This window comes from Equus asinus, chromosome 2 (assembly GCF_041296235.1).
Source record: "Equus asinus isolate D_3611 breed Donkey chromosome 2, EquAss-T2T_v2, whole genome shotgun sequence".
NCBI classification, from domain to species: domain Eukaryota; kingdom Metazoa; phylum Chordata; class Mammalia; order Perissodactyla; family Equidae; genus Equus; species Equus asinus.
The window spans coordinates 50,747,743-50,760,649 of record NC_091791.1 but is presented as its reverse complement, the minus strand read 5'-3'; the positions used below and the strand labels follow the sequence as shown (position 1 = coordinate 50,760,649).

The following is a 12,907-nucleotide window of genomic DNA, read 5'->3' as shown; positions in this document are numbered from 1 at the left end:
TTAAAGAAAGGGATGGTTTGAGGAAATAAAAACCACCATCTTTATATTTTATGCTGTGTGGGAAGTAGCCTGCTGAGATTTCTGTGTCAACACCCTCTCCTACACCACATCAAAATGTAAAGAGGAGTGCAAATTTTAGACAGCATAACACTTTTAGCATAGGACAGTGTCTGGCATGCCACAGGGCTCCATAGTTCTGTCGTTCGTTAATCCAGGTGGTATTTATGAAGCACCTGTTCTGTATCAGGCCCTGTGCTGTCACTTAGGATATGCACAAAACATGATACAAGCATTGTGTCAGGGGATTACAGGCGGCATAATTTATTAAGTTTTAGAATATTGTACTGGACCATAATGTTGGGCGTAACATTCTTGAAGGTGAGAAAAGTTTGCATGAACATAGATGTAACTTGAACACTCTGTCTTTTCCCACGTAGGTAGAGAAGACAAGCTTGGAGTCTGTTTCTTCAGGAACTTTTTCTACCCTTGAAATCTGAAAAACGCCTGGTTAGATGGAGCAGGCCAGATTCCCTGTTCACTTGTTTGGGGACGTTTTCAGTTTCTGGATGAGTTTATCTTTAGTTTTTAGGTCAAAGTTAGTGTAAAAGTTAAATTTGCTTTTATGAAAATTTTTTTACAGCCTATGTTAGAGGAGTTGAGTAATAAAGAATACCTGCACACTGAGGTTAATTGTTTGGAGCGCTTTCTTAATGACTTTGTAGGATGTTGTAGTGAATAATGCGAGAAAATAAAGAAATTCTTACTCAGAACCATACTATAAAGATTAATTATGTCAAACTAACCTTAATTTATATGGAAAAATTCTTATTTAAAAATCTTTTATAGAGGAGGTTCAGGAGAGGAATTTGGACATGTGTATTATTGCGGTCCTGGGTTTGAGTTAATTAAAGATGGCATGCCAAAAAATAGTGTGTGTATGCTAGCTGTCATCTTAATGGGACTTTTTAGAAACTGATTTAGATATCAGTTGTGGTTCCCTAATCACTTATTCATTTCTCCTTTTGATTTAGAGTTGAGGCTATGTGTTTTTCAGTCCTCTGATTCTTAGGCCTAGAAATAAATTCATGTTCACTGATTATCCTGATAGACTTGAGTATAGTCACAAAAATAAAATTCACAAAATAAGAAATGAAAGTCATTGGTAAGTGTGAAGAGATTCAATTCTTCTATCAATCAAAGAAATGCAAATTAAAACCCAGCATAATAATATTTTTCTCCTGTCAATTTGGCAAATATTACAAAAGACTGATGCTCCCTTATGTTGGTGAAGGAGTAAGTAAACGCACATCTTTATAACTGTTGAAGAATGTTTAGATTGATAATGAATGATAAACTCCGGAGCAATGTCATTCTTTCTGCTTCTCCTGACATGATTTTCTGAATCATCTTACCATATCTTAAATGTATAAACCATTTAAAATTAGAGGCGTATTTTTGTGTCAAAAGCATCAGTATTAAAATTAATTCAGGGATGATTATGAAAGGATTGACATTGCCCTGGGATCTCTCACTTCAAGAGGAATATGTGTTCTCACTTATTTGGTTTGAGGAATATGGGTCAGGCACCATGACAGATCCAGAATATTGTGTGGCAATCAATATAAACTAATTTTAAAATTAAGGATATAGCCTTAACTTTATAATTCTTACTTCCGAGTAATCTGAGGATTAATCATGGCGTGTGAAACATCATTCATTGGCTGGAGCCTAGGCCTGACTTTAATTCCAACATCATTTTTGACCATGGGGCTAAATGAGACAACATCCTCATTGCGCAGGTGTTGGCAGAGGTGAGGCAGGAAGCTCCTAGAGCAGCTGTCATGCTCTTCATTCCACCAACCCTCTGCTTCAATAAGCAATTCCTCTTTCATTGTAGTTTCTCCTTTATTTTTACTGCTAGAAAAACCTCTCAAGCCCATTCCTTCTCCTGTTCCACAAACAAATGATTTCAGGCATTTGTACCAACAATTATTAAGTAAAACTAAGTAACAGGTAGGATGGTTTTAGTCAAGGTAGCATTAATATTAGTATAAAATTTTAAGATACTATGAGATATGCCTTAAGTTAAAGTTTTTAAAAATCTGGGTTTTTTTCTAATCTCTTTTATTTTAGTAGGTGAAAGAATCAGGGTCTCAATATTACTGTGTTGGTTGGAATGTGGAGCGTTGAGAAGCTACTCTTTTGGGTAGACATTTGCTGAGAAAGGACACCGGTAGACTGTATCTATCTGGCCATCTTTTGCATAGCTTTTCCACAATAAGAAAAGAAAAGCCAGTGGAACTACTGACGTCATTTGGCTACGGACCCAAAAGTAAGCATCCATAGTTCTTAATCATTTTAATATTAGCATTGCTGCAAATTGTCTTTTACAAAGCAAGGGAATGTCTTTAGATTCTGTCACCATGGTTCTTTTAAAATCATTTAGGATTTCTATTGTTATTAAGTAAAACACATGGATTTAGGGAAGATCAAAGGAAATGACTCATCAGTCCATCACTTCACAAAAGGATGTATTTCTGGCATGTAAACATCATCAGGCATCTAAAGAGAATTGTTAGCCCCAGTGAAAGAAAATAACCCTGCTCGGAAAATCATACCGATGAAAATGCAAAGGTTCAGGGAAGAAAATAAACGAAAAGCAAGCCACCTGTTTACAGGCTATATCTCTTTGAACATTCTGTCTCTCCCTGTTTTACTAATCCACTTTGATTATATCATTAGATTTTAATGGGGACATGGCTGAATAATCAGGAAAGAAAGAACACCCAGAACAAAACAGGAAACTCCTGCTATGGACCTGCCTGAAGGGTTCTGATGCATTGTCAAACACATCGAAACTCTAATTTCAAAGATAATGTTGCTGAGAGCAAAATAGGTTTAAACAATTTTATTTTAAAAAAGTATTAGTGAGCAGTAAAGACGGCCATTGGATATGGCAAAAATCATCTGAGAATTTAAGAATGGGCTGAAAATTGAGACTCAGTTCATGGTCTCATTATACTTCACCTCAGGCCCACACCTGAATTTTCAGTTGCCCTAAGTGTACAAAGGTCACTGTGTATCGTTTTTCAACGTGAAGACTCAACACCAGGAGCTTGAGTACATAGAGCATGTTTCTTCACATGCTTTGACTCACATTGGAAATATGCAGACATTGTAGAAAACAGAATGGCTTTGATACATAAAACTACACTATGATGCTTTTCATGTTTATGAATCATCACTAGGGGTGATCCAGAAGTTTAGGGGCTCTGGCACATTCCTCGAGGCAGTGGGCAAGCTGGAGGATGAAGCAGGAGTGGTGGTAACAGTAGAAGCAACCCAAGGACTATCCTTAGTTTAAGGCAACCCCAATCTGTAGATTATTACTCACGTATTTCCTGTCATACTCTTTCTCCTGTTTCCTTCTCTCCCAGCATTCACACAAAATAGGGTGAGATAAATACCAAAACCCCACAGTAAACTTTCCATAAATTACACCCCTGAACCCTAGTTATATATTTTTCTAATTTAAAGTAAATGCATAACCATTGGACACGAGTTTGCTTCCCATTGAGTATTATCTCCTACCTCACTGTGGGTTCCCTTGGCCCTCTCTGGGAGATAGTGGTGTAGTAGAAAGAAAGCCGTTCAGAGGAGGAGTCTGTAGAATGCTTCTGGTCCCAGTTCTGCTATTAATTGGCTGGGTGACCTCAGGGCCACAGGTGGATGAAGAGAGAACAACATCTCAATGTTTCACTCAGCTCTAAAGATTCCAGGGTTTCCTGAAAATAGCTCATTTGCCTGTAGTTTTGTCCTTAACTTTACAAGTATTTTAAACATTGAGGACTAATGGATGGTATCAAGGGAACGCCATTAGTAAGATTTAGCAACTACTTTTGCTTGCCAACCAGCAGTGTAACTTACAGTAAGTAAATGACGTCACAGGCTTAAAAATAAAATGAGTCTATTCACGTAGGTATTTCTGCTGAACTTAAATGGAAAGTTTTTTTTTTACCTTTAATTTGATGTACTTTAATTTTAGTAAAGAAATTATATTGCGCTAGTGTTTTCCAGTGAATTTTATGCAGAATATTGCTTAAAAAAATTGCATCCTGATCATCCCAGCCCCGCTATTTCTCTTGTGGTAAGCCACTTTCATTTTAAAAATAGATCTGTTCTACAACACTTAACTTGGCCCCGCATGTTGTCCTCTTATGCGAGTTATTTAATTTAAAAATAGAACTCTCAGTAGATGTGTATCAACTAGTTATGGTCGTCTCTATCTGGAGTAAACTCTAATTAGGCAGTCAGTTCTGTGGAGTCATGTTTGGGAGCGTTATAATCCAGTTATGTTTTCCTCTCCGGTGACCTGACAGAAGAGTTTTGTTTCCAGGTTGACAATTTCAGTGTATTTAGCTTATAAGTTTTTTCTTAGGATAAATTTAAGTTCCTCAGGGGTTGGGGGAATTTTACGATCTGGATGAAAAAGAGATCACCATTGGAAAGTAGTTGTTAACATTTAACGTTTTTGGAACAAGTAATCACTCCTAGACTGTTTCTAGATCAATCAAATTACTCTTTACCTAGTGTAATTTTAATTTAAAATGCGTTGGTGCACCTTGGGCATATTAAAAACAATCAGTGTTTCTGTGAATGTGTATTTCTAGAGTACAAGTATAAGAAACACCAATAAACAATAATAAGGAACAGTTTTTGTATTTATGTCTAAATTGTTTTAATTTTCAACCTTTTAATGAAATTTGTCTGATTTTCAAAAGTAAACATGTTTCATGTTTTTAGAAATTTAATTACTATTGATTCTGTGTTGTTTTAAAGCCTTAATACTACCACAGAAACTTTTTGCTTCCTTTTAGACTTTTAGAGATGTAATTATTTGTTCCTTCTAAAAAGTCTAGAACTTATCACGTTACAGAAAATGAACATAAAATATGTTATACATCATGTACTTTTTATTATTAAATTATGGCTTAATATCTTTTGTTACTTAGGTATACGATTTGACATACTTTAAAATTAATTTTTGAAACTGGGCTCTCTTTCAGACCTGATTATGCAATGTGACATCTTTAAATATTATTCAGTCAGATTTATGAGTTCCTCATCAGTAAGGATAAGTCCTTCCTAAAATGATGTTTTATAGAATTTTGCTGTATAATCGTATCTTTGAAAGTCCTGTTTTTTTCCATCTAGCCAGCAGAGAGCACTTTAGCTTGTAATATGAGCATTGTATATATAAGTGAAAAAAGCCAAGACCATACTTTATCAAAGAAATGGGCAGACAGTTATCTTCAGTCACAACCTCATTTCATTTCCTATCAATTCTAGTTCATTTCATCAGTTTCCTAAGTTTCTCTTCAATTTAAACACAGTTTTATAGTTTTAAAAAGTTGTTATAGTAACATTTTCCCCAAACACATTCTTGTGCTATGTACTTGGCCAGACATTTTCATGTCGTATTTTGTGTATTTTATATTCTGAATTAATTTGTAAATTTTTAAATCAACAGACTAACTTTAGTCTCAATTTCTGTGCAGCTTTGATTTTTTTTTTTTAAAGAGGCTTATACTCTTTGGATACTCAGTAAATAGTTGTTGACAGAGACTTTTCTGGGGAGGCGATTCAACCTAGTAATTCTGTAGACACTAGAAATCAAAATGTCGGGATTCTGCTATAGATAGATGCACTGTCTCTGTTGCTTGACTAGTGAAGAAAGCAAAGATTTAGACAGTTTGACTGCGGTCCACCTGCTTACATGCTTTAGCTTACACAAGATTTGCATAAAGCACCTACCTCGCTCTTGTCCCTCAAGAAATCCACAACTAACACACCCAGGCTTATCCGATTAAAGCAAATGAATGATAGAGGTGGTGAAGGTACTGCCAGTTCCCCGGATTTCCCTGTGTTTTGAAGATGAGCCAGGGTTGAATCATGGAAGAAGTTGAAAGGTTTCTTCTGCCGTATTGTGATTTTCTACCTTTTATTGCATGACAACAGGAATGTGGAGAAATAGTAGCAGAAAGTGGAAACTCTGGGTAGCTAGCAGTTCAAAGTCTAAACAGAAACTTGGAGCATGGGTTTAGATGCCTGACACCATTCAGAATTCTGGCCACACCAGACTAATTGAGGTGTGTATTATTGTCATTAAATAATGTACAAACCTGACAGTGGAAAGTTGCTCCAGTAGCTAACCCACAGTTTGCAAAATCTATGTAACTCTTTGGAGGGTCATTTGCGCCCCTCTCCCTGGCCTGCTCAGCCCTGGGGAAGCCGTCTCAAGCGTCCCTAGTACTCAGGTCTTTCTCTGGGACTGGTGATTCGAGGTGTAGGGGAAGGAATGTTGGTTGTATGTGGACACAACCCCCTTTTGTATGATAGGTAACAAATGGGGAATATTTTAGCATAAACGTCTATCCTTTTGGTTCAGTGTTTTAGCATCATTTCCTCATACCAGTGCTAAATCGTCCCACACACATCACTGACCATTAGCCCTTGGGACGTGTTTTTCCCTGTAAGGATATGCTTTATATTGTTTTAATTCCATTTCTCCTGAATAAAAATGTTAATACTAATTTAAATCCAATTTCTTCTAATAAAAATGTCAGATTGAGGAAGAAATATGATTTATTTCTGGCTTCTGGGCTCCTAAGGTTGGGTCTGACCCTGCTCTCCATTTTCTTACCCCCTTTCCACTTGTTCCCCTCTTCCTGCTCCACACTTGCGTCGGTTAACTGCTCAGAGAGACCTGTTTCCATCTTCGTGTTGCCTGTGGTAGCTCGTAGAGTCTTGTTCCTTCCTGAATCAGAATGTAACTGGCTCTCTTCAAGAGATACTTACATGAAAGCTTCTGATGGTAATTCAGCTATATTTAAATGGATGCAAGAATGGTGAGGGAGTTGCCATCCAGGTGTGAAGTACCCCCCACCCCCAGATACCCAGAAAACATCTGAAGCCTTGGGCTCAGGATGGTGTGCAATGTGGAGTGTGTAACCTGATCTGAGAGCGGCCCTGCCCTAAACACAGTCAAGAAGCACACAGTGTTTCTTCCACGTAGACAGCAGCTTTGCTCTCTGTGTTTCCTGAATATTCTGGAGGGATTCTTGTTGGTTGGTTGGTTGGTTGATATATTCATGGGAGGAAACCAATGATTAAATATGAATGATGGCAAATTGGGTCTGAGGCCTTCTGTAATTAGCCCTTCCTTAGAGATCTTTAGCTGAAGATTGGCAATTTGCCCATCTTTTTGCTTATCACATAAATAAAGTAATCAAGGAGAAAGTGTAACCTTTGATTTCTCAAGTAGTAGTAGGTCTCTTTTATTGTTTGAATCATTGAGGGGTTTTTACAAGCCAGTAACCTGATCTTTTATCACTCTCGGGCTGCCTCCTCTGCTGGTATGCCCTGATGCATTCAACACATGTGTTCGTAAGGGAGGCACACAGCGCTGAGAGCAATTTACATTCGGCTTCCCAGCCTGCGAGAAGCAGCAAATCAGCCTCTGGGAAGGCTTCAGAGACTTGTCAGCAGTCTCGCTTATTTCTGTGTGTGTGAGGGTGTGTGTGTGTGTCTTGCTCTCACCAGTTACAGGCTGGAATCACTGTGGAGGAAGAAGCCACAAAGTCCTGTCAAGATTTTATCTCAGGGTAATGATTAATTAACAATGAAAGGCTCAAATATTGATTTTCTTTAGAAGAATCATTGACTGTCTGATGTAGAGAACACCCAGTTTCTTCCTGAGGAAAGCTGAACAGGGCTCCAGGAGCAGCCCGCGGCTGTCTGACAGCAGCAGGGGCTGGGTTTAAGCGGCGGCTGCCTGCCTGGGGAGCACCCGTAAATGGACTTTGGTCTCAATGATTTGACTCTTTGTCGTGGTTTTGGATGTTGGAATACTGGCGGTGAATTCCTGTCTTTTATTAACTCACCTGATTTAAAAGAAAGATGAGTGAAGAACCAAAGGAGAAAAATGCAAAACCTGCTCATCGGAAAAGGAAAGGAAAAAAGGTAAGATATGAATAAGCAACATGTTCTCTGTATTGTTCTCTGGCTCTGGGTAGGAAGGGATCTTCAAGCTGGTTTTTTAAGAGATTGGATTTTAAGAAGCTGCTAGAATCAGAATGCTTTTGTTTTTCTGGTCTATTAATGGGTGTGTTCTGTGTTAGAGAAAAACATCACAACTCGGATACATTGCTGAAATATTTAAACAGTTAAATATAGTCATTTAGATTTCACTGAAGTGGTGTGTTTTTCATAGTGATATTCAGGATTATTAAGTAAACACATGTCCTAATTATGTGGGTGGGTGTTTTTTTTCCCTTTAAATTTTCCAGAATGCTTGTTAATCACCAGGCTACAATTACTAATGAATATTATTATGGTATAGATGTTTAGCTTTAACACATATTTTAGGCAAACTTTGGGAATCCTATAGTTACACTTTAAAATTACAGCATGGAGGTGAACTCCATTTTAATTATTGATCAGCTCATGGCTGGCAAATCTCAGATTTGCAATCGACTCTGCAGTTGTACAGCCGTATGCCTGAATTGTCCAAGATAATTTATAAAATTAATTTTGTTTTTCATGTAAACTGAAGAATCTTCAAAATATCAATAGGTGGTTATTGTAAACCTGTAGATTCATCTTGGTTTTCTTGAATGTGTATATTTTAAAATGTGCCCCTAACTTTTTAATACATTTTGAAATGGGGGGGTGTAATTCTCTAGATCTAGCATTTGCTTTTGATCCATTGTGGTTTGTAAACTGGCTTCCATAGGGCGTGCCACCAATGGAAAAGACAGTTGTGTATCTGTAACAAAGAGAAACAAATCGCTAAAATAGGATTGCAGCTCATAACTATTTAGAGAAAATGTGTCCTATATATTTCTTATCTACAATCAAAATCTTCAGATATTATATTCTAGTTACTAGGACTGTTATATAGAATTGTGGCTCTTTAAAATGCTTCCTTGACCCCATGTAATATATGCTCACCCAATGGACACAGAGAGAATGGATGGTTATAGCAGGGAAGGTAAAGATTTCAACTACTGATTGACTTGTCAGGCATTTAAAAAATTTTCATAACCTGTTTATTATTTATGAAAAGATTCATTTGAATATGGTGTTCTTAAAGGAGCTACTATGAGCGGATTACTCTGAGGACTCATTTATGAACATGCCAACATTCAGGGCAGTGGTTCAACATCCTATAGATGGTGAAGCTGTGCAGACTGGCTTTAAGTCAGCCTTGACTTCTTGTACATTGTCTCAGCAGGGGTTGGTGATGTTGCAAAGGTGCTATTCTGATTTCCCAAGGGAGCAGGTCGCAGCTGCACAGCACAAATGATTTGTTTAATGCCTGGCATAGTGGTGCTGGTCTCAAGGAAAGCTGTCAGCTTTGCTCATGTTTATGAGATATGGCCTTAAGTGTCTGACAGGCTCCACCATGATTCTGAACACGGAGTGTCACAGGGAGCCCAGACAGACATCATGAGCCACGACAGTGCAATCCAGATTAAAGTGAGCAATGCCTGAGCTGGTTGTAAATCATTGAGCTGTTATGTGGACTCCTTTAACATGAGCATTTTCCTTCTCTCTTCCTTGAAATGCTCCCAGCTATGTTCCATTTCTCCTCATATGAGATTATCCTACTCAGAGCACAGTGTTAGGTCAGTTTCTTTGAGTCCCTCTCTCTTCCATTCTCTACTCTCCCAACTGCTGCCAGGGTACTCTTTATGAAAGCCTTCCTCATCACACTCTACCCCAGTACCTTCCACACTCCCTCCTGCCTGCTCAGCGAAATCCAAATTCCTGACCACGAAGGTTGAGGCCCTCTACAATCTAACCTGCGCTCACATCCCAGGCATTTTTTTTCTTTGCTATTTACTTCATTCATATCTGACTTGATCCAAACTGGAGTCTTACCAGTCAGTGAATTAATCCATTCCTTGGGATACTTGTCCTTTGTCCATGGAGAATTTCTGTGCCAGCCCGCTTGGTGAAATCCCACCCATCTGTGGAGGTCCAACCCAGATCTTGCCCTCTTCTTGAAATCTGTTGATTCATCCTGGTTAGAAGTCAGTCTTCTGGACTGACACAGCACTTTATACTGTCAGGACACTTGACACATTCTGCTTCTTTTTCAAGTTATCATGTACCTGCTCTGTTCCCTTGAGCACATTAAGCCTATTGGTATTCACATCAGGAGGCACTCAGCATGCTCCTTGTATGCAGTTAACACTAAATAAATGTCTCATTGAATTATCTCTACATTTACTGACCAGAGTTCGCCAAGAATTTTCAGTGTTAGAGCAGACATATATCAAGTAGGAGATGTCTTTTAAATGAATAGCTTTTTCCTTCCCATATTTTCTGGATAAAGGGTACAATATATATATTTTTTGATTTTTCAATACACACGCACGTGTGTGTGATTTCCATGTCTTACGAACCAAATATTTCAGGTGCTCGGGTGTTCCAGATGACCTACACTGCAGTATTTGTGGGTGTGGTCAAATGAAGACATTTCAGATGGGAAATAAATACAACTTGCTAAATACTATTGCAACAAGTTCCCCAAAGTATTTTAAATGTTTCCTAGTTATTTATGGAATTATTGTAATATAAAATTTAGTGTCGAATCCTTTTTGTATGGGAATATGTCTCAAAATGACCTTAAAAATTATGAGTTGATGTTGAGTGTTTTCAGCGCAGATCAGAGCAAATGCTTAGGGCACTTGGGTATAAAGTCTGTCATGAGACTATTTAATATGGGAGTCAGTAAGATAAATGTGATGGAATCATTGTATTATTCCTTTGTTAGCACAGGGTATTCTGTATTTTGCTCAAGGATCTAAGGATTCAAATTGGTGTTAGGAAATGTTTTTTTCCCCTAATAATTTCTAAATCTTGTTCTGGAATTTGAAGATGGAGGGTGTGTGTATGTGTGTATCCACATCTCTCCCCATAAGAGAAGGGTTTACTAACACTCAGGAGACCTGAGTTCTAATCTAGTCCTGCTTCTAACTTGATATCTTGTTTTGAAAGAACAAACTCTTTATCTATAAAATGGAGATCATATACCTGGTACAGCTACTAGGGATATTATGAGAGTAAAGAAACAAAATCAATAAGACCATATTTTCGAAAGAGGTTTTAAAACAATAACACCTAAACTAAAAGTATTGTCATTGTGGAATTTCCAACTTGGAGTGGCTGATTCTATAGTAGAAATGACAAATGAGGACATATTACTCACTTGATATTATATTGGCAGCAGTGCTTAGTTTAACCAGCCACCAAAGATTAAGTATCAAAGGTATAGTTAATGATTTTTTTTTAGTTAGCATCTGTATTAGTCGCCTAGGGCTGCCATATCAAAATACCATAGACTAGATGGCTTAAACAACAGAAATGTATTTTCTCATAGTTCTGGAGGCTGGAAGTCTGAGATTAGGGTGCCAGTGTGGTTGGATTCTGGTGAGAGCTCTTCCTGGCTTGTCGATAGCTGCCGTCTTGCTGTGTGCTCACATAGCCTTTCCTTGGTACATGCAAGTGGAAAGAGAGAGATCTCTTTATCATCTTCTTCTTATAAAGTCCGCAATCCTGCTGGATTAGGATCTCAGCCTTGTGACCTCATTTAACCCTAATTACCCTGTCTCCAATTATAGTCATAAGGAGGGTTAGGGCTTCAATATATGAATTTGGAGGGGACACAATTCAATCCTTAGGAGCATCCAAAGAAAAGTGTATTGTCCAGGTTCCCAGCTTATATAGCTTAATGGAACATGTAATGGTGATTTAAGTTCTTTCAATTAATTTAGTTATTTGGCAGATGCTATGTAGTGGAGAGCCTTCAGTTACTGGACCAGAGCCAACTATGCTAAACCAATCCATGTAGAAAGTGCTAAGGGTACCAAATCAAGGTGAATTCAGGTTCCAGCGGTGGCAGAAAGGAGGGAGTGGTAAGTTCCATTTGAGGATGACATTAGGAAAGGATAAATAGAGGAAGGTGTGCTTGAATTGATGTTAAAAAGGTGTGTTTCCCAAGTCTTCCCCAGAGGGTGAGAGCCTTGCAGATAGAGAGTGTGGGATGAAAGAGAGAGAAAGATTTGAAGCATCTAGTCTACTTAGGAATCTAAACATTGCTCTGTGTGGTTGGAGTGTAGAATATAGGGATGTGTCATTGCAAGATATGAGAATGGAGAAAAAGACAAGGACAGTCTCAAAGAGTTTAAGCTAAAGATCTCTTTTTCATCCTGGGTTCACCAAAAGGCTTTGAGCAGATGAGTATCTAAGTCAGATTTGCTTTTTAGAAAAACATCCCTAATATTTGGTAGAAATGCTGGGTCTTTCTTTTACACCATCATTCCGTCTGGTAGGAATATATGTGATATAGTTTCATCGCCAATGATTACTATGGATTTGGTCCCTTGAGTGCTTTATTCAGTGACTTTTTTTTTTTCTTTTTTAGTGGTAGATTGGAGAAAAATACTTAGATATTTAGGCCCTGCCAGATATTGAGTCCCATTGCAATGAGTTTGCTTATTTTCCAAGGAACTTCTTTAAAGAGATTTTCACCATTTCGGTTCAATTGTCTTTTCCATCTTAAGAATCTAAAATAACTTTATTTAAGTTAGTTTTTATAGATTGTGTTTCTTCTAAAGGTGGACTTCACAACTCTCTTTCTTGTTTTTCTCCCATGTGCTTACCTTACATGTGAGAGCTGTACTAGTTTCTTCTCTACTGAAGCTTAAATTTTTCAAATATATATTCATTTTTTGAGACAGAGTCAAGGGAATGTCCATTTCTGATTTCCATTCAATATTCATAATGCTGCTGGAATTTCGTTCTTGGATTCTTCTTTGGTTCTAGGGTCTTTGATTAG

At 37.8% G+C, this 12,907-nt stretch overlaps 1 protein-coding gene across 7 annotated transcripts in view; it reads left to right on the top strand.

Moving 5' to 3' along the window:
* Positions 1-12,907, top strand: part of ANK3 (ankyrin 3) — a 624,902-nt gene that overhangs the window by 115,986 nt on the left and 496,009 nt on the right. For 3 of the 7 annotated variants that reach the window (XM_070488262.1, XM_070488247.1, XM_070488177.1), the window contains exon 1: positions 7,047-8,022. The exons of the other annotated variants lie outside the window; for them this stretch is intronic. In XM_070488262.1, the coding sequence (XP_070344363.1) occupies positions 7,960-8,022 (63 nt within the window). In that variant the 5' untranslated portion in view covers positions 7,047-7,959. Of the gene's footprint in view, positions 1-7,046; positions 8,023-12,907 lie in introns of those variants that run through there. 7 annotated transcript variants of the gene reach the window in all.